Here is a 19,086-nt window from a genome sequence, read left to right as displayed (position 1 = left end):
AGTCTTGTAGGACCTCTGTAGGGTTCACGACATCGGCATGTCTCTCAGCAGTGGTGTCATCTGCTGATGTGTGCTGTGTGACTGCTCGCCAGAGTGCGTCTCGTGGTTCTTTACCTGGCGAGTAGGTAGCATTTAAATCATATCGCTGAAGTGACACAAACCCTAACCTGCTGAAGCAACGTCCTCTGCAGTCTGGAGTGAGATGTTCCTCAACGCTATAGTGGCTTGTGATCTGTATGGACAGTGAACTTCATACCATGAACATACTGATGAAACTTCCTCACAAAGCTGAAGACTATGGCCACGAGCTCTGGCTTATCTCCACCTCTGCAGTGCAGATGAAACTTCATCTAGCTTTATTTGGCAGAAGTTGATAAGGAGCAATGATCTTTCAAAATTGCTTTATTTAAATTGCTGTTAAACAAAACGAAAAACCTAAATGACCTTTTCCCCATTAACCAAATCTGCTCACTTATGGCATTGGTTCCAAGAGTAACCTTGAGCTTGTCCCTTACTGCCAGGGGTATTTTTGGCATCCATGTATGACTGTCAAATAGTTTTCATCCTTTACAGGCTGAACTTCAGTCGCTATTTGGATCTTATCTTATACTCCCACAATTTAACCTTTCTCCCACCCCTGAACCACCACTGACCACTCATATGTTGGCAATCTCTCGGCAACAGTAACTAAGCTAGGAGCACCTTTTGTTTCTGGGGAAAAAATCCTGACGCAATGCGTGTACAGGACTTTTATTCTTGCTTATTTTTATCGTTGCTTTGCAATATAAATCTATCATACACATTGGGAGTCTTTTCTCCTTGTGCTTGCATGAGAATGGCTTCTTGGAAATTTTCATCCTTACTATGAGCACCACTCATGGTCTTGATCTGGAAGTGCCGTTTTGTCAATATTTTTTCCTCAAGTTGCCCATCAGTGCCAGCTTTCCACAAGCAACAGTGGAAAGAAAAACCTCCCCTTTAACAGGAAGAAACCTTGAGCAGGACCAGGCTCACATGCTGATGGCTGGGTGGGCATAGGAGGAGGTGGAGAAGGGGGCAGGACAGGTAGAAGAGAGAGTAGACATAATAGATCATGCAAATACATTAATTACAACAAGCTGTCGGTATAAGAGATGAGCGGGGTAGTGAGGTCAGAGGTTGTCAAGTCAGCACACAGCTATGTAGTTGGTGATACCTCTAGACAGATACGGAGAACGGCAGAGGAGAGGCAGCCATGAACCAGCAGGTTGAAAGAAACCTGCATAACAGTTCTACATGAAAACGACCAAAAATCCATACGGGGCCACCATTAGTGGCCTCTAGGGGCTGGTTCTGGAAACATAGGCTGTTTAAAGAACATTGGTGGGACGTCACCATCACCGCAGTGAGCTTCACATCTGCTGGGACTGGGTTGGTCATACTATGGTGTTGGCTGGCAAACAATCCAGAGCTGATTTAAAGAAAAGAAAGGCGGACCACTCTCATTTCTGCTGCACTCTTGAACATCGATACCACTTCGTAATATGTGGTGAAGTGTGGTTCAGTCAAGCAAACCTTGCCGTGGTGTCAGGAGGTTCTAAGCCCTTTAAGGCTATAACAGCAACCAGAAGGACAGGTCAGTCAGAACAGAAAAAGGACAGAAGACCACTTCTCTTCAAGGTGACACTCCTTTATTTTGTCACTCAGAATAATACACGTTTCTGCTACAATAGAAAAGAAAAACTCAGCAATGCTATTTCCACAACATTAATGCATCACTCAACATAATCATAAAATTAGGTAAAAATGTACCAGCATTAAATGAACAAGAGGTATCAGAATAGAAACAACACGGGTAGCTCTGCATAACAACCTTAAAGCTACATTCTTGGCTTAAGAGTATTCAACTATATCTATATATCTGGTAGTTTTTCAAAGGCGCTTCACCTCTGATCAAAGAAGCTTCTTTGAAGTTACAACCTGTCCCTCTGTAGCATTTAAACAAGGTTAAGACATCAGAGTGGTGAGAAATATACACATACAGACCAAAAAATCCTTCCAAATGATCAATATTTATGTATTAATCTTCTGTCACTTAAATCCCGAATTCCCCTATGCTTTGATTGTCATGCGCTTAAGCTAGGCGACGCTTGTTTGGGAGGAGTACGTGCTTAATTCTAGATTGCTGAATAATACAGAGCAGATTGCTGATGAAAATCCAACAGTACGTGAGCACAGTAGCACAAACTAATCACAGTTTGGTGAATTATGTCCAGAACAGCCTTCAAAGCATAAACATATAATGTCCTGGCTGAATGAGGAGTTAAGTTAATTATGTATGTCCAGCCTTGCAGTCTTGTATTGTTTTAATGTTTAATGAAAGATAGATGAAACATGAATAAATGAATAAATAAATTGCTACATTCTTCTCTCAGGACCTGTCACGTGGAGAATTATGACATTAGCAGCATCCAACAGTGGCTAGAGGGTGACAAGGAACCTTGTTGCCAAATGATCCGCTCTTATCCCTGCTGAGGGATCAATCACTTGGTCATTACCAACGTCAACCCTGGTGTTTTTGTGCCGCAGTCGGGTCCAGTTATAACCCATCACAATATCGATTCCCCACAATGAACTAAAAATGAAAGCCCATAAGTATTTCCAAAAGCAAGAGTAGTCGTGATGTCAGAAGGTCACCTGTACTAATGTGAACGAGTTGCAGTTTAGCACAACGTCAAATATGAAATTGTAGCATGACAAAGAATGACTCCAGATACAGCAGTGCTTTTTCTGTCAGTTTTCTTTATGAAGGACAAAACCAGAACAAATCAGATGCTAAAGGGCGCCAAAACATAAGGATGCCAAACACCCCCCCCCCCCCCCCCCCCCCACACACACACACACACACACCCATAATCCCCCCTGGGGGAGAGATGTGCCCACATGGCCCCACAGCATATACAGTACATATACATACACATACACACACACAAGTGTGTGTGTGTGTGTGTATATATATGTGTGTGTGTGTGTGTGATATTTGTATGTGCCATATTTGTACAAATATAGTCCAGCCTGTATTACTGTCTGTGTTTAGTTTTCCTCCTCGTTCCGTTTTGAGGTTGATGCCACATGTCAGGACTAATAAAGTCTCACATCATGGAAGTCTTTAGGACACCAGGATCTTGCTGTTACAATGAACATCCGCACTCGCTGGTTTTGTAGGTCAACCAGTACTGAGTGATGGTTGCAGCTTGCAAAGAATTCCTGTGTATGTACAGGATTTAGGAAATTTCAGGATATTGGCAGTATAAGTAAAAAGAAAATGATTTTTTACACCTAGTGCTCCTAAGATTTCTACTCTTGTGAAGATATTCATACTGTTACTTTGTATTATAGATCAATTAAAATGAATGAGTACTTCACAAATCTTGTGTTTTAACATTTCCAGTCACTCTTGTTCGGACGAGGCAGCTTGAGGGCTAATTCACTATCGAAGTGAGAAATGAACTCTTCATGTACATATCTTCATATCCAGAAGCATTACATAACCACAAAGTTGGATGAGATGGTTTATCTCAAAGTACGAACAAACTTGATCGTAACAGACATTATGTAAAAAATAAAGAATTTTCTCTCCGTGATACCTCTGTCATTGGCATGTACTGATCAGCTAAAGGGACTTAATTTGTCCTTACAAGGAGATTTTGACTGTAATCTTAACAGTCATAGAAAAGACTTTCCATTAACCCAGCTACTTATGAAATTTCTGTATATCAGTTCAATTTCCTCATTATTCATTTGATTTTTTTTTCTTTTGCATTTGACACATGGATTCCCAAGTGTGGTGTTTTAGCTAAATGCCGTAGATAAATGTTTGCTTCTCCTGTGTCCTGTTAAGGTTGCTAAGTGTAGAAATGCTGTTGACAATTTTGTATTTAGGTCAATGTGCCCCCCTCAGGCTCTGACAAACCTCTTTCTCCCTGATTCTCAGTGATTGACACATTTCCTTATAGCAAATGATGTCCTGCCTCTCTGGTTTTAAATTCTTGATGATTGCATGTTCGAAAATACAAAGCTAAGTGCTGCTATTTGTGCCGTTTAATCCCATCAGTGCCATTTCTTTATTCCAAACACCATGAATAATACTTCTGTTTGTGACAACAATCTGCCTGTCTGCACGGGCTCTATTGATTGATTGTTAAGCCTAGCAAAAAGGCATTATTACCAAGACATCCTCTAAGAACATAATTCCTGTCTTAGACACTGGGCATCTGTCGACATGTCTTCCCATTGTGCTGAAGACCAGGAGGTGGGCTGAGGTGAGGAGAAGGTAGCACAGAAGGAGGGTCTAGTGGGTTTAATTTGAAGCTATGCAAGAGTTAAAGCCAACCAGAGATGTTGACCCGCCTACATGCTTAATCAGAAAGGTGCTTTACTTGTGCAACTGTCCTGTGTCCTGGACACACACACACACACACACACACACACACACACACACACACACCACACACACACACACACACACACACACAATTTAAGGTTGTTTTGCACACTTGAGTACCTGAGTACCATTCTGTCCTGGAAGGGGGCAGACTTTAGTCCTGGTGGGAGGAAAGCCAACATAAAAACCTGAGCTGGGCTGCCAATATCTCAAGGGGGGGGGGGGGGTCGTGCTTTTCTTCCCCTCCTTTTCCCTTGATCTACTTGCAGCTAAAAAAGAATCAATTTAATTGAAATTAATGTTTGATGTATTGCAACCTATGTTCAACCTCCCTCAACTAGGGTTTAGGGCTAGGGTTAGGGTTATGACTGCTATGGGTTAGGGTTAGGGTTATGACTGCTATGGGTTAGGGTTAGGGTTATGACTGCTATGGGTTAGGGTTATGACTGCTATGGGTTAGGGTTAGGGTTATGACTGCTATGGGTTAGGGTTAGGACTGCTATGGGTTAGGGTTAGGGTTATGACTGCTATGGGTTAGGGTTAGGACTGCTATGGGTTAGGGTTAGGGTTATGACTGCTATGGGTTAGGGTTAGGGTTATGACTGCTATGGGTTAGGGTTAGGGTTATGACTGCTATGGGTTAGGGTTAGGGTTTAGGGTTAGGGTTATGACTGCTATGGGTTAGGGTTAGGGTTATGACTGCTATGGGTTAGGGTTAGGGTTAGGTTTATGACTGCTATGGGTTAGGGTTAGGGTTTAGGGTTAGGGTTATGACTGCTATGGGTTAGGGTTTAGGGTTAGGGTTATGACTGCTATGGGTTAGGGTTAGGGTTATGACTGCTATGGGTTAGGGTTAGGGTTATGACTGCTATGGGTTAGGGTTATGACTGCTATGGGTTAGGGTTTAGGGTTAGGGTTATGACGGCTATGGGTTAGGGTTAGGGTTTAGGGTTATGACTGCTATGACTTGCTTTCATGTTCTCATGATCAAGTCTAAGTTACCAGTACTGCTTTAAGATCAACACGGCATCCTTAAAATCCACCATCCTAGTGAAAATCTTCACCACTTTATATATTGTGATATATATTAGAGTGGTTCAAGCAGTTGTGACTTTGGTCCCACTTCATTTCAGTCTGGATATTTCATTGATACTTTCATTCTTTCTCATCCCAATCTCACACACCTGTTTTGTTCCTGGTTATTTAAAACCCAGTCAGTACACACAGACAGTTTGCCAGATTTTGTTCCATTCACTTTTGACTCCAACCCGAACCACTAACCCTGTTTTAACCAGCCTGTCTTGCCCCCGAACAAGTAAACTGTTTTGTTTACCCCAGTCACTGTCGGCCCCTCCTTCTAATGTCTGCCTGATTTTACCGGTCTTCCGTTTAGGCCCCACCCTTCTGTGGGATTATTAACAGGGTTACTTTTGTGGGAAGTATTCCTGTTAACTGTGACTCTACTCTGTAATTTCCTGACTGTAATTTCCTTTCAGTTAAAGCACTTTCAAATCCCGTTTCAACTTGTGACAATACAATCCGTCCACTTTTGGATCCAGTGCACACTTCCTCACCACAAAAACACTTTGTGTGGATCGGGCGGGCTTCTGCGGTAGCACAAGGCAGAGATCGCTCTGATCACCGTGGACAACAAACATTCCACTGCTGCCAAAGCTCGGTTAATTGAGGAGCGCCGATCTACAAGCTAATGCAGATGGCTAACGACATTTCTTCATCCAAACCAGTGGCTCCTTCTTCCCTGTCAGCTGGAACAGCGGCACAGCCATCCCAGGGCAGTTTGATCTTTGTGTTCCAACGTCTAGTGTTGGAACCTCGGATGGGGACACCGGACCGATATGCTGATGATCCTGAAACCTGCAGGGTAGTCTTCAGCCCGGCGTGACCCTTTTCTGCATGGTTTGGCTGATTATATGAAAGATGAACTGGTCTCATATCAACTTTCAACCATGTTAGATGAACCAAGAGTAACCCTAACCCTCTAACCCTAACCCTAAGCGATTTGGCCACCAGGATCAATCTCAGGTCAGGTTATGCTCTCCTGGCAAACCCAAGGAATTCACAGACCCCACCAAGTTTGGCACAGTGTCAGATTTGCAAAGTAGTGAACCGGTATAGTATTGCATAGCATAGCATAGCACTGGAGTGTGGTTATCTATGATCAAATCATACCAGCGCTGGTATTCAGCACAACAGCACGACCTTGAGTGTGATATTGCTTTTACACAAAAGTTTTTAAAAGTCCATTTTATTAGCTTACAGTAAGACAACTGGAATGTAGTGGGTGGCTAACGGAACTTAGCGGGTGGACAGCCAAACTGACTGGCCCAGTTGATAGGAGGGGGCTGGGTTGCAATGGTGGATGGCAGAGCACTGATTGGAGTCTCTGGTGCACATGAGGGCCACCCGAGTACTTCTCCGCACCTCCTGGGCCTGCTCAATGAACTCCTGGACTGAAGGAACCATAGTTTCCCATTCCTGTCCTGGGAGCACAAGGGCTGGTAGCTGAGTGAGACCTCAAATGGAGACCAGAGAGCAAATGACGGAGTTTTGTGCATATTCCACTAAAGGGAGATGTTTGCTCCAAGAAGATGGTTTGGTGGCAGCAACACAGCAGAGTGCTGACTCTAGGAATTGATTGGCCCTTTCTGTCTGACCATTGGATTGGGGCGATAACCCCAAGTTAAAATAACTGAGGCTTCCAAGGCCTTAGGAAATGCTTTCTGGACCCAGGAGGTGACTAGGTTCCCCTGTCCAACACCAAATTAGCTCTAATGCCATGTATCCGGAATATGTGGGAGAACAGAAGGTTTCCAGTCTCTAAAGCATTGGGGAGTTTGAGCAAAATCAGGAAGTGGCTGGCCTTTGAGAAGCGGTCAACCACTAGTAAAATAATGTATTTCCCACTGACATTGCAAGGCCTATCACAAGATCCAGGACAATGTGGGACCGAAGTCTACCTGGAATTGGTCGAGGTTGTAGGGGTCCCTCTGGAGCCTGACGCAAGAATTTTTCCTGTGCACAGACCATACAGGCCACCATGAACTCCCCTGTGTCCTTGCACAGTGACGGCCACCAGACGTAACTGCAGAGAAGGGAGATAGTCTAGATCACATGTGTCAAACTCAGTCCTCGAGGGTCACGATCCAGCCGGGTTTTCTGTCCTACCAGGTTGAAAATGCATTCAGTGGGATGGAAAACCCGGCTGGATCGTGGCCCTCGAGGACTGAGTTTGACATGCCTGGTCCAGATCATCCCTGGGTGGTAGGCGAACAGGGAGGAGAGGGTCCATGACCTGCAAACAAACAGCCAGGGACCAAAAGACAGTTATAAGGTTCTGTGCCTGGGTCAGAATGTTGTTGCTGGGCTTGCTTTACGGCAGCGATGCCAGGGGGGGCGCGTGTGACCCCGGAGAACATGTTTTTTATTTTTTTTTTGCCGTACTAGAATAAAGTGTAATTGCACATCCCGCGCGCACACACCACAGAGCAAGAGATAGGAAGTGCAGTGAACAAACCACCAAGAGACAGCATGAAAAAATACTTAACAGTGATGAAAAGAAAGGCGGAGAGAGACGGAGATAATGAGACATACGAAAGTCTCCCGAAAGCTAAGACGAGGAAATATGACGAAGCATTTATAGCGCTTGGCTTCACTGCGACTATGGTGGGAGACGAGAAAAGACCGGTGTGTTTACTGTGTCTAAAAATGTTGGCAGGACAGCATGAAGCCAAATAAATGAAGGCGTCACTTAAAGACATTACACCCCAGTCACGCTGATAACCCTAACCCTGGTTAACCCTAACCCTGGTTAACCCTAACCCTCACTTAAAGACATTACACCCCAGTCATGCTGATCAGCCGCTTGAGTTTTTTCGGCAAAAACGTGCCGAATATTGGCAACAATCATCCCGCTTTGGTCTATATTTCTTTCTTTTTTTGTTTTCTTTAATATTAATAAGGATACAATGTTATGCAGAGGTGTACTTATAACAATTTCATAGACAAATGATACTAATTATAGTCACGGCGGCGGGGGGGGCGCAAAATGTTTTCTTCTTCCTAGGGGGGGCGTAACAGAAAATAATTGAGAAGCACTGCTTTACGGTGTCTTTGAACTCCCACATCAGCACCACTTGCAGAACAGTCTTCAGGGAAGAGGAACTGAAGCCGGACACAACCCAGCTTGGATCTTCTGTAGTTCCACCTTGATGCTCCAATCTGAATAACTGATCTCAAGAAATATATGTAAATAGTGTTTAACTGGCACTTCTCTGCCTTTGCAAATAACTTATTTTCTTCTAAACGGATCAGCACCGGACTTACATTTGGACTGTGCTCCTCAAGAGACCTGGCAAAAACTAGGGTATCATTTAGGTACACAAAGAGGTTGAGAAAGCCACGCAACACATCATTAATTAAAGACTAGAACATATTGGGGGCACTAGTGAGGTCAAATGACATGACAAGGTACTCAAGCTGAGCCAGGGGCGTGTTGAAGGCCATCTTCAGTCTGCCCCCTTTACACATTCTGACAAGGTGGTAGGCGCTCATGAGGTCCATTTTTGAAAACATGCTAAATCACTGAAAAATTCGACGGCAGAAGAAATCAGATGTCGCGGCATTTGTTTATAACTGCAATAATGTTTAACCCCAGGATGCCAGGCTGAGCATTTATCCTTCTTCACGACAAAGAAAAAGTCAACTCCAAGAGGAGACAAGGAAGGTTGGATACCCGCAGCAAGAGCGTCCCTTATGTAAGTCTCCATAGCCTCCCTCTTGGGACAAGATAAACAGACGGCTGGAGGGAAGAAGGGCTCCAGATAGAAGATCGATGGCGAAGTCATAGGGACAATGCATGGGCAAGGAGATAGCCTTCTCCTTGCTAAAAACCTCCTGACAAAGGGGATCACATGACCCCTGTGGTAGCCTCTCTTCTTTGGCTGCCCATTAAATCTAGAATAGTTTTTTAAATTCTTCTTCTGAACTAGGAGAAGATCGAGAGAACAGCCAACCTATATTGCGAGTTCCTTGTCTAGCAAACTGTCCTGAGCACCTAAGTAGACCCGGAAAGCCTGGACAATGAAGTCCCCCTTCCCAACAGACGGCGATGGAAACTGAAGTTGCTCTATTGGTGGACATGCCTCCAGTACAGCGCCCTAGCTCATCATTTCCCCCACTGTTATTGGGCCCGAGCCCGATCTTTTGGGCACACCAGACAAACTGAAATAAAGTGTTCTTACAACAATACAAGCACTCACCTGCACAAATCAAGTGGAGGTATTCATCAGAAGCACATCCGAGCTGCATTGGTTCTTGCCTTGTAGGTGGTACAGAAGATGGTGGGGTGAGGTTTGACTGGGTTGGTATTTGTCTAGAAGAGAGAGGAAAGGAAGAAGCAGAGGTGTGGGCAGCGAGTTCCCAGCACCGCTCCCTTAGGTGGTTGTCCAAGGAGATGTTGAAAGAGACGAGAGTGTTCAGGATGTGGGCTTGATCATTTAGAGTGAGCTTGTCCCACAGCTGACCCTGGAGGAACACTCCTTATGGAGCTGGTTTATTCCACCTGCATGGTGTCCACCGCTAACGTCCAAAAGGAATATTCCGTTATGGAGTGGCCACCCTGTCGAAGGGTTAGCAGGTGGGTGAAGGCATTGCCGGAGTGATTCAGGGGGTTAAATGTGACCCTGAAACTGTCTTTCATCTCCTGGTAAGGAAGAATCCCAAGACGAGTGCAAGAGTTCACTGCCCCCACCCAGTCCAGCACCATGCTTCCTAAAAGCCCAATGAGGTAGTTTAGCCCTGCTGCTAGTGGGCGTGGCGCAGGTAAGGATGGAAACCTGCGATCATCAGGCCTAAGTGGTTGGAATATGACAAGTGGATGAGATTGATTGGAAGTTAAATGGCTACTGACTAACTTGTGCCAGTTATAAAAAGAAACGAACAACCTCACCACGCCGATGGCCGGGCCTCCGTTAGTTCCAGCTGGGCTCACGGACTGTAAATGATTTCATGTCTTCATTTACAAAAGTGAAACAACATGAGGCGTTTGGTTGTTGCTTGGAATCACAAATCAGCAATTCTTTTTGATAATGATTTGTTTATAACATACGAACATTATTACCTATTTCTATAGATTAGTATTACTACTGCTGTTATTATCAGCATTATTATTTTGTTCTTAGTATTATTGCTATTATTAAATTCAGATTTTGCTTCTATTTATGAAGAGCAGGTCAGTCAGGATCAGAAAAACTATGAAGCTAGAAAAATGTGTTTTTCTTTATCTGGCCTTTACTAATGAGGCCGGTGTGACGAATGAAGACCTCCGTCCTGTCAGGACTCCCGTCTCCACGTGTGGGGACCAAAGCAGCATGCTAGACGAGCGAGTGGCGGCTAAAGCTTTGCTGCACAGATGCAGTGGCGGGGCCAGCTCATGTCTGTCTTCCTGGGGCTTGGATTCTTTGTTTGCAGGTCAGATTTAGATGCTGAGTCAATGAGACACTGTAACTGGGCAAAATCCTGGCCAGCGCAGTCTTGGTGCGTCTGTGCTGAAGCAGTCAAACATCAGTGGGTGTCACCACTGCATTGTGTCACTTCCTTTAGAATCCATTTGCATTTAATGCCGATTGAACATGATCAAAACTGCAGATTTAAAAGAAGCTACCTATTATTTGCCAATTCAAAAGGAAAATGAGGAGCATTGTTGTCATTTCAAGGCTGAATTTCTGGTTCCAAATAAAAAGCTTCGTGCCCTCGCTGTGGATTAAATACGGCGGCGTGTGGATGCCTGACGTGGCTGCTGTTTGATGCCCTCTGGTGCAGCGGGGGGAGAGGAGGGGGGTGCTGCTTATATTTGTCAAGGTCAATTAAAGAATGCAGGGGTAAGGCTGACAGGATACACCAGAACACCTCTGGGGCTCATAAATTATCCAAAAAATACATTAAGAGACAGGATTTAAGCTTAGCAATCAAGATCTTTTGCATCTCCTCCCCTGCTGCATAGCATCCACCCAGGTGTAGCCTACATCTTACCCCCCCTTTCCCCTCTCTCCCATAGTCAGATGCCCCACAGGGGCCGTTTTAATACATCTATCTACCCACCCAACCATCTCGCTATCTCATTTTTGAAAACTCTCGGAGTTGAGGAGCCCACTCCAGCCTCGCCCCCATCCCCTCCCGCCCCAGCACCTTTGAGCCAAATGAGAAGGGAAGAGCGGCTGCGGCTCTGAGGCATCGCAGGTTCGAGGCGCGGGGACCAGAGAGCAGGTTTCTGTGTGCGGCTGCAGGGGGAAGATGCGTGTGCTTGTTGCGCACCGGACGGAGAGACGCGGGGAAGGAGAAGGAGTTTGATGCTAACAGTCACCTCGTGCGCGCCTTCATCCGCCAGAAAAAGAGAAGAAAAACTTTTACGCATTTTTGCCCTCGCGCATTTCGCTGGTTCTCACTTCGTTGACGCAGATTTTTTATTTTTATTTTTAAATATAAATATAAGCACTATAAGGTGTGTGTTTCCACACACGAAGGCGTAATTTCCCGTCCCTTTTCCTGCGCGCTGGGGGCTTTAATCGCGCTGGGATCCTACATGATCCCGCTCGGGTGCCTGTCCTCTGCGTCTCCAGCCTCTGACTCAGCAGGAACAGCAGAGGTGGCGGCACGCTTCACCTGGACTGCGGCGCTCCGACTCCATCCCGCATGTTTCACGCAGCTCACGGCTCCGACAAAGGCACACGCACAGCACTGAGGCCTGGAGCAGCGCGGCGAGGAGGCGCACAGCTGTGGATGAAATCTCCTCTCCCTCCGAACCAGGAGACAATCAGCAGGAGAAGAGCTCGAACCCTCCCTTCGGCATCTTCTCCCCAACGTGAAGGCTTGACAGAAGGAAAGAGATTTGCGATCTACCCGGGCTCCGCGCAAATGACTTGTTGAAGATTTATTTTTTTTAAAAGAAAGAAAAAGAAAGCAAATAAGAAGCAGAAGGAGCGCAGGAAGAAAAGAGATAATACTGGATATTGAACGGAGCGGGGCATGTGGATATTGGCTCTCTTCTTTTCCCAGTGCATCCTGAATGGTAGGTGATGTGTTGATCAAATTAAAGTTTCCATACATAGGCGTGCAGATATTTACATCCGATAATGTCCGACATGTGCGTGCATGTAAATAAGAGGGGAAAGAATGAGCTCTTTCTACACAGGCTGAAGCTTTTGCTTCTAATTCAGCGTCAATATTTGACGATCACGCTTCGAAACGTTTAATATCGCCTGAAAACGAGGCTCAGGTGAGTCCATCCCGCACTAATTCCGGGCCTTTCTTTCCCGATTTAATGGCAGAAATGATCAGAACTGTTCGAGGCCACAGATAATTCAAAGGATTACTTTGGTGTCTCCTGAAGGATGAGGTTCCTGCTGCAGAAAGGCCCTGGCCTGTCTGAGTGGCTCCACATCATTTCCAGCTTAACAAAACTGATTGCAATTACTTTCTTAATTATTTGGCTCATAACAATTGTCTTTTCATAAAAAGACTGCTGTAGCATATTTACACATGATCTGGTGCACTCCCCAAACCTGGAACCTGAAATGGACTTAAAACACACATTTAATGCCCCCTAAAGCATTTTCTTCCAAGAATGATCGTTAAAGAAATCTGCTTAAAAACACACATTTATTTCAGTGAAGAAAATAACCCCAATATTTATTTGCAAGGTTTAATTAACAATTTGAGCTGTAGCTATTTAGTAAGACGGAACATTTTCAAATATCTGTAAATTCTTTTGAGTATCTTCTCCAAACGCATTTAAACGTTGCTGTGCTAGCGCCCCCCACCCCCCCCCCGAAGAGCAACCGCCATATTAGAAACAGACATGGAGTCATTTTGGACTGGAAAAAGTGAGACAAACCCTTATCAGCCGTGGCCAGAGCACGTTTTAGAGCAAATCCTGATTAATGTACGGCGACTGATGGCGCGGGGGGTTCTTGCTGTTTTAGTCGTCTGTTTTAATTAATCCAAGTTTAAAAGCCAATCCAATAAAAATGCGTAAGAAGGCAGGAATTGAGTAGGACGAGGGGTTTTCGTCTCGGGGTGGAAAACACGTTGGATTTAGGGTAAAACGCCAAGGAAGCATGTTAAAAGTGGATGGAAAAGGGAATAAAGTGGATCAAATGTCCACTGTCGGTGCATGTGGACAGTCCCGGTCCAGCTCGTCTCATCAGGCGGTGCAGCACCAGCCGCGATGCTATGGGACCGTCTCCGTGATTGTTGAGGACACCGGATGTCCCTGATGTCCACATCAAGCACATTTCTGTCAGTGTTGAGCTCAATGGATTTGCAGAGCGTAGCTTTTGCTTTGGCCTCGCTGCTAAACCTCCTGGATTTGGGCGTCTTGGTGAGAGCGTTGCAAAATGGCTGCTGCTTGAGACGTGCACATCAACTTTGAATGGCAGCGCTAGCCCTGGACGCTCCTCCGTCTGCAGCTGCTGTTGCCACGGCGCGTCACACACATGTTCATATCTCACATTCCCTTCCTCTTTGTTCTCATGGCAGCGCCGTTTTGCTAACAAAATAACAATTATTTGATGTTTTTACCTGAACCTTTTTGTCTGCGATGCTTTTTTCATTCATTGTTCTAAATACTATTGTTGACACCTTAGAATATCTATTATGGCACATGATGTTGGGGTTGTTTCTATGGAGACCTGCGAGGAAGCTCTTGCTTTGGACTTCACTGATGCATTCAGGCGATGCTGGAGACGTTAATATTAAAGAGCGTTTCAGCTGAGTTCAATGTTTGAATCCATTTCTGCCTCTTTATTCACATCTTCTTGAGTGTGTTAAGGATATTCTTCTCAGGCAGCTTTAGTCTGGCCTTTGTGATTCAGGCTTGGAGACAGTCCACATGTCCACATGTCCCCGTCCTCTAACGGGCACCAGTCTTCGTCCCTGTGTGTGATCAAAAATGACTGGAAAGATTTAGAAATTCTGCATTTGTCAAAATAGTTACTAGACAATAAACAGGACACACCAATGCCTGTTTGGACCCACGTTCTGGACTTCTCAGTCTTTGACTTGACAATTTCATCTTTCACGTACTGTTAACATTTTATCCAATTATTTCCAAACATTGCTGCATAAAGTCACATTAATGCGTTCATCACCATATTTCCCATCACATAAAACTGTCCAGGCAGATTTAATATTTATTACTCATTTACTGAACGCAGTTGTTCCCAGGAGGACCTCAGCGGAGCGTTTGGCCAGATTGCTTTTGTTATCACTTTATTCATATTTGGCACATTTGCACTTTTTTCTGGGCTATTGAGACACAAGTAGGCTGTAGCCTATGCTAATGGCTACACATTGGCATTGTTAAAGGTGTCATTTAACCCAAACCAGAATGCTTAAGCACATGATAATGTGTAGTGAGGCAGAAAAATGAGAGGAAATGAGCAGCAGAGATGCCCTCGCTGATTATGCTCATCTGAAACCAGCCAAAGCTGAAACAATCCAATCAAATTAGCCTCCTTTTTCAAGAATCACTCATTTAAACCACTGGATTGTAAAACTTACAAGCACTGCAGCAAAATACAAACTGGGATTTTAGCATTTATGTTGGTCTTTGATCCTAAATCAAGATTTTTATTTTGTGTAAAGTCATAAAAATATGATTGGGTTTCTTTCCAACAACCCCCACCTATTGTCCATGTCAATACAGCAATATTAAAGCAGGATACGTTTGCTAGCTAAATAATGCTACATTGGTCTACTGTTCACCTGCTACCTGGGCTGGTCTGCACCACTTTAAGGATGTAGAAAAGCTTCATGCTAAAAAGCTTGATGCTAATTCCAGCTCGAAATACCCAAATGTGTCCGTCTGTCCGTCCACCGCTCTCTTTCCCTGGATATTCTGCTGCCCCTTTAACTCTGGCCTGGCTGCAGAGATCTAGCTATGATAGATCTAGCTATGATAGGTCTAGCTATGATAGATCTAGCTATGGTAGATCTAGCTATGGTAGATCTAGCTATGGTAGGTCTAGCTATGATAGGTCTAGCTCTAGCTATGGTAGATCTAGCTCTAGCTGTGGTAGATCTAGCTGTGGTAGCTCTAGCTGCGGTAGATCTAGCTGCGGTAGATCTAGCTGTGGTAGATCTAGCTATGGTAGATGTAGCTGTGGTAGATCTAGCTGCGGTAGATCTAGCTGCGGTAGATCTAGCTATGGTAGATCTAGCTATGGTAGGTCTAGCTGTGGTAGGTCTAGCTGTGGTAGGTCTAGCTGTGGTAGATCTAGCTGTGGTAGGTCTAGCTGTGGTAGATCTAGCTACGGTAGATCTAGTTAGATGCACAGCTCAAAACAGAAATGGAAGCGTTAATGACATCAGGAGATGAGAGGCTGCTTTGGTTTAGCTGGAATAGTCCTTTTAATCACCATTTCACCAATCCTCCACAACCTCGGTGCTCCACAAGGTATCACACCTTCATGTCAGCCACATGGCCAACGTTTCCGTCCCAGGCAGGTTCAACAGTGAACGGACAGTCTTCTTCCCAGCAATCGACCAAAAATGAACAAAACAAATGGAAAAGCTCCTCTGGCTCCACAAACAAGCCTTCAACATCTCAAACCATGGTGCCCTAACCCTGGTGCTCTAACCCTAACCCAACCCTAACCCTAACCCCTAACCCAACCCTAACCCTCTAACCCTAACCTTAACTGTGGTGCCCTAACCCTAACCCCTAACCCTAACTCTACCGTGGTGCCCTAACCCTAACCCCTAACCCAACCCTAACCCTAACTCCAACCCTAACCCAACCCTAACCCTAACCGTGGTGCCCTAACCCTAACCCAACCCTAACCCTAACCGTGGTGCCAGAGGAGGACGATGAACAAATAAATGAGCCAAAGTTTCAGACCTTGAACAGAAAACACGACCTCCCCCAAGCTCAGTATAAAGATGCACTCTGCAATTCCTTGTGGATACGGTGACGGAATACCCTCCTCCGGAGGTCTTCTGTCTGTTCCTCTCCGGGCAGTTCATACTCGGACCACCACCTGTCAGACTTGACTCCTTTATCCCCGACAGAGACTTCAGTGTCCAAGTTCCGTGATTTCACTTGGACTTGATGGACTGCTTTTATTCCTACCGCCCTGAAGGTGTCCAGTTGAGGGGGAGTGAAAGTCAGCAGTCCCACCCCCCGACCGACCCAAAGCTGGGGAGATGGACAATGAGGGGAAGCTGCATGCTGACTCCATTGGTCACCATGGGTACGTTCCTCTGCTACAGCTCTGAGTGGTGGTCAAAGAGCTCCTCCACCACTCTGGCTCAGCCGGGTAAAGGCGGTGGGACCTTTATTTAGCTGCCATCCTCACCAGGTGGCCCAGTTAGATACATTTAACTTCTCACAGTCTGCAACAAAAGCGGGCAGATTCACAGTCTCAGGTTTGAGGAAGCTGTTGAGGAACAGGGGTTCCGGGAACAACCAGAAACCGAGGGTGTGAGTTCATCCCCTGTGACCTTGGGGATCCATCGCCCTCCATCATGTAGGAGCTTTTCTGCTGTCTGGAGTCTGAATGAGGCCGTATCTGCCTGGATGTTGATGAGGCCAAGTCCTTCTCAGACCCAAGTCCAGACCAAGTAAAGAAAGGCTCTCGAGTTCCTCAATCAGACCTCTTGGTGGTGTCATGGGTCAAGATCTTCCCCTATAAGACAGCTGGTGGACACCAGACATCCGGCACAAGACAAAGCTTGTCCATAATTGTCCTGTCAGTCCTGCCAGAGCTGGCTTCTGTCCTTGGCGAAGCACCTCCAGGAGCCTCTCAGGGCAGTCCAAAGGGCCGTGTGGACGTCCACCACATGGCTCTTCATCTCCTCTAGACAACAGGCTATGCCTAGCTCAGCCTTTGCAGCATAGCTAAGATGCTAGTGAGAGTTTAGACTGGATGCTGATTCGAGGCCTCAGGATGCTGTTTTCTTCCTTGGTAGACACTTGTTCCAGAGCACGGAGCAGCCAACATCTCCAACCAGACTGCGGTAGCTCTTACCAAGGCTACAGTACGAGAAAGGTGGCAGATATTGACTCTTGTCAGGAGATCTTGGAGTTGTTGACACACCATAAATAAGTAGCCCGATGGAGGGAAGTCTCAGGAGCCGTCGCGTGTCAGTTGTGACCAAGCCAAGCCTGTTCTGAACCCAAAAGAAGTCTTGGTACTCCTGTCCTGTTCCCCTTAACTGGAAAAACTAAGAGCAGGAAATGCGTCTATCTATTATACATGTGTGCGATTTATAATTGAGCACATCACTATTTCCTCTCTGTGCTCTCGCTCCCACAGGAGAAGCAGCACGACGACTCTTCACGGGCCAAAGCAAATATCTTTAATATAAACACTGGAGTGTTCAAATGTGAAACATGACAAAGCAACTATTTTCTGAAGCCAAATGCCTTGTTTTAAAGTGTGATGTCAGAAGACCAACACTGATAAGCTGGTCCCAGAATCCTGGCGGACTATTTTCAGTTCAGTTCACATTTTATTTGTTTGATTTCAGTTATTTCAATGAGTATTCTCATGACATGGATGAGTTTATATCAATATATATTTATTGATATTGAAATAACAAATTAAAAAAAGCAATGGAAGATCCCAGACCTCTGCCAAAGGGTCACACAGACATATGTGACGTCCATCCGGTTAGTATAGCATCCTATAGTATAGTGTGTTATAGCATAGCACAAGGTTAGATAATATATTATAGCATAGCACAAGGTTAGTATAATGTATTATAGCATAGCACAAGGTTAATATAAAATAGTATAGCATAGCCACAAGGTTAATATAAAATAATATAGCATAGCACAAGGTTAGTATAATGTATTATAGCATAGCACAAGGTTAGTATAATATATTATAGCATAGCACAAGGTTAATATAAAATAATATAGCAAAGCACAAGGTTAATATAAAATATTATAGCATAGCACAAGGTTAATATAAAAATTATAGCAAAGCACAAGGTTAGTATAAAATATTATAGCACAGAAAAAGTTAGGTAGTATAAAATAGTTTATAGCATAGCACAAGGTAAGTTATAAATATTATAGCATAGCACAAGGTTAGTATAATATATTATAGCATAGCACAAGGTTAATAAAAATATTATAGCATAGCACAAGGTTAATATAAAATAATATAGCATAGCACAAGGTTAATATAAAATATTATAGCAAAGCACAAGGTTAGTATAAAATATTATAGCATAGCACAAGGTTAGTATATTATAGCATAGCACAAGGTTAATATAAAATATTATAGCATAGCACAAGGTTAATATAAAATATTATAGCAAAGCACAAGGTTAGTATAAAATATTATAGCAAAGCACAAGGTTAGTTAGTATAAAATATTATAGCATAGCACAAGGTTAGTATAATATAGCATAGCACAAGGTTAATATAAAATATAGCAAAGCACAAGGTTAATATAAAATATTATAATATAGCACAAGGTTAGTATATAAATATTATATTAATACATATTTATTATATATATTATAGTACATGGCTCGTTCCTTTTCTGGCTTTTCAAATTACTGATTGAGACAAATACGGATTTTTACTGCTCTAATTTCTTATTTGTTTACATATTTGTCACACTTAAGTGTTT

At 44.3% G+C, this 19,086-nt stretch overlaps 2 protein-coding genes and 1 long non-coding RNA gene across 24 annotated transcripts in view; 1 reads left to right on the top strand and 2 right to left on the bottom strand.

Annotated features, from left to right (window-relative positions):
- Positions 1-19,086, bottom strand: part of LOC130537196 (ribonuclease inhibitor-like) — a 267,517-nt gene that overhangs the window by 105,985 nt on the left and 142,446 nt on the right. The window lies entirely within an intron of this gene.
- On the bottom strand, positions 6,673-11,443 carry LOC130537214 (uncharacterized). The gene is made up of 2 exons (XR_008953578.1): positions 7,402-11,443; positions 6,673-6,957 (listed from the first exon to the last, which is right to left on the bottom strand). It is a non-coding gene; the product is annotated as an uncharacterized LOC130537214 (long non-coding RNA).
- dscama (Down syndrome cell adhesion molecule a) overlaps positions 11,702-19,086 on the top strand; it is a 59,422-nt gene continuing 52,037 nt past the window's right edge. The window contains exon 1 of one of the 2 annotated variants that reach the window (XM_057053765.1): positions 11,702-12,509. In XM_057053765.1, coding sequence (XP_056909745.1) covers positions 12,467-12,509 — 43 coding nt within the window. In that variant the 5' untranslated portion in view covers positions 11,702-12,466. The remainder of the gene's footprint in view (positions 12,510-19,086) is intronic. The other variant, XM_057053766.1, reaches the window with a different exon arrangement.

Source organism: Takifugu flavidus, chromosome 14 (assembly GCF_003711565.1).
Source record: "Takifugu flavidus isolate HTHZ2018 chromosome 14, ASM371156v2, whole genome shotgun sequence".
Classification (NCBI taxonomy): Eukaryota; Metazoa; Chordata; class Actinopteri; order Tetraodontiformes; family Tetraodontidae; genus Takifugu; species Takifugu flavidus.
This window is presented reverse-complemented; position numbering and strand designations above follow the sequence as displayed.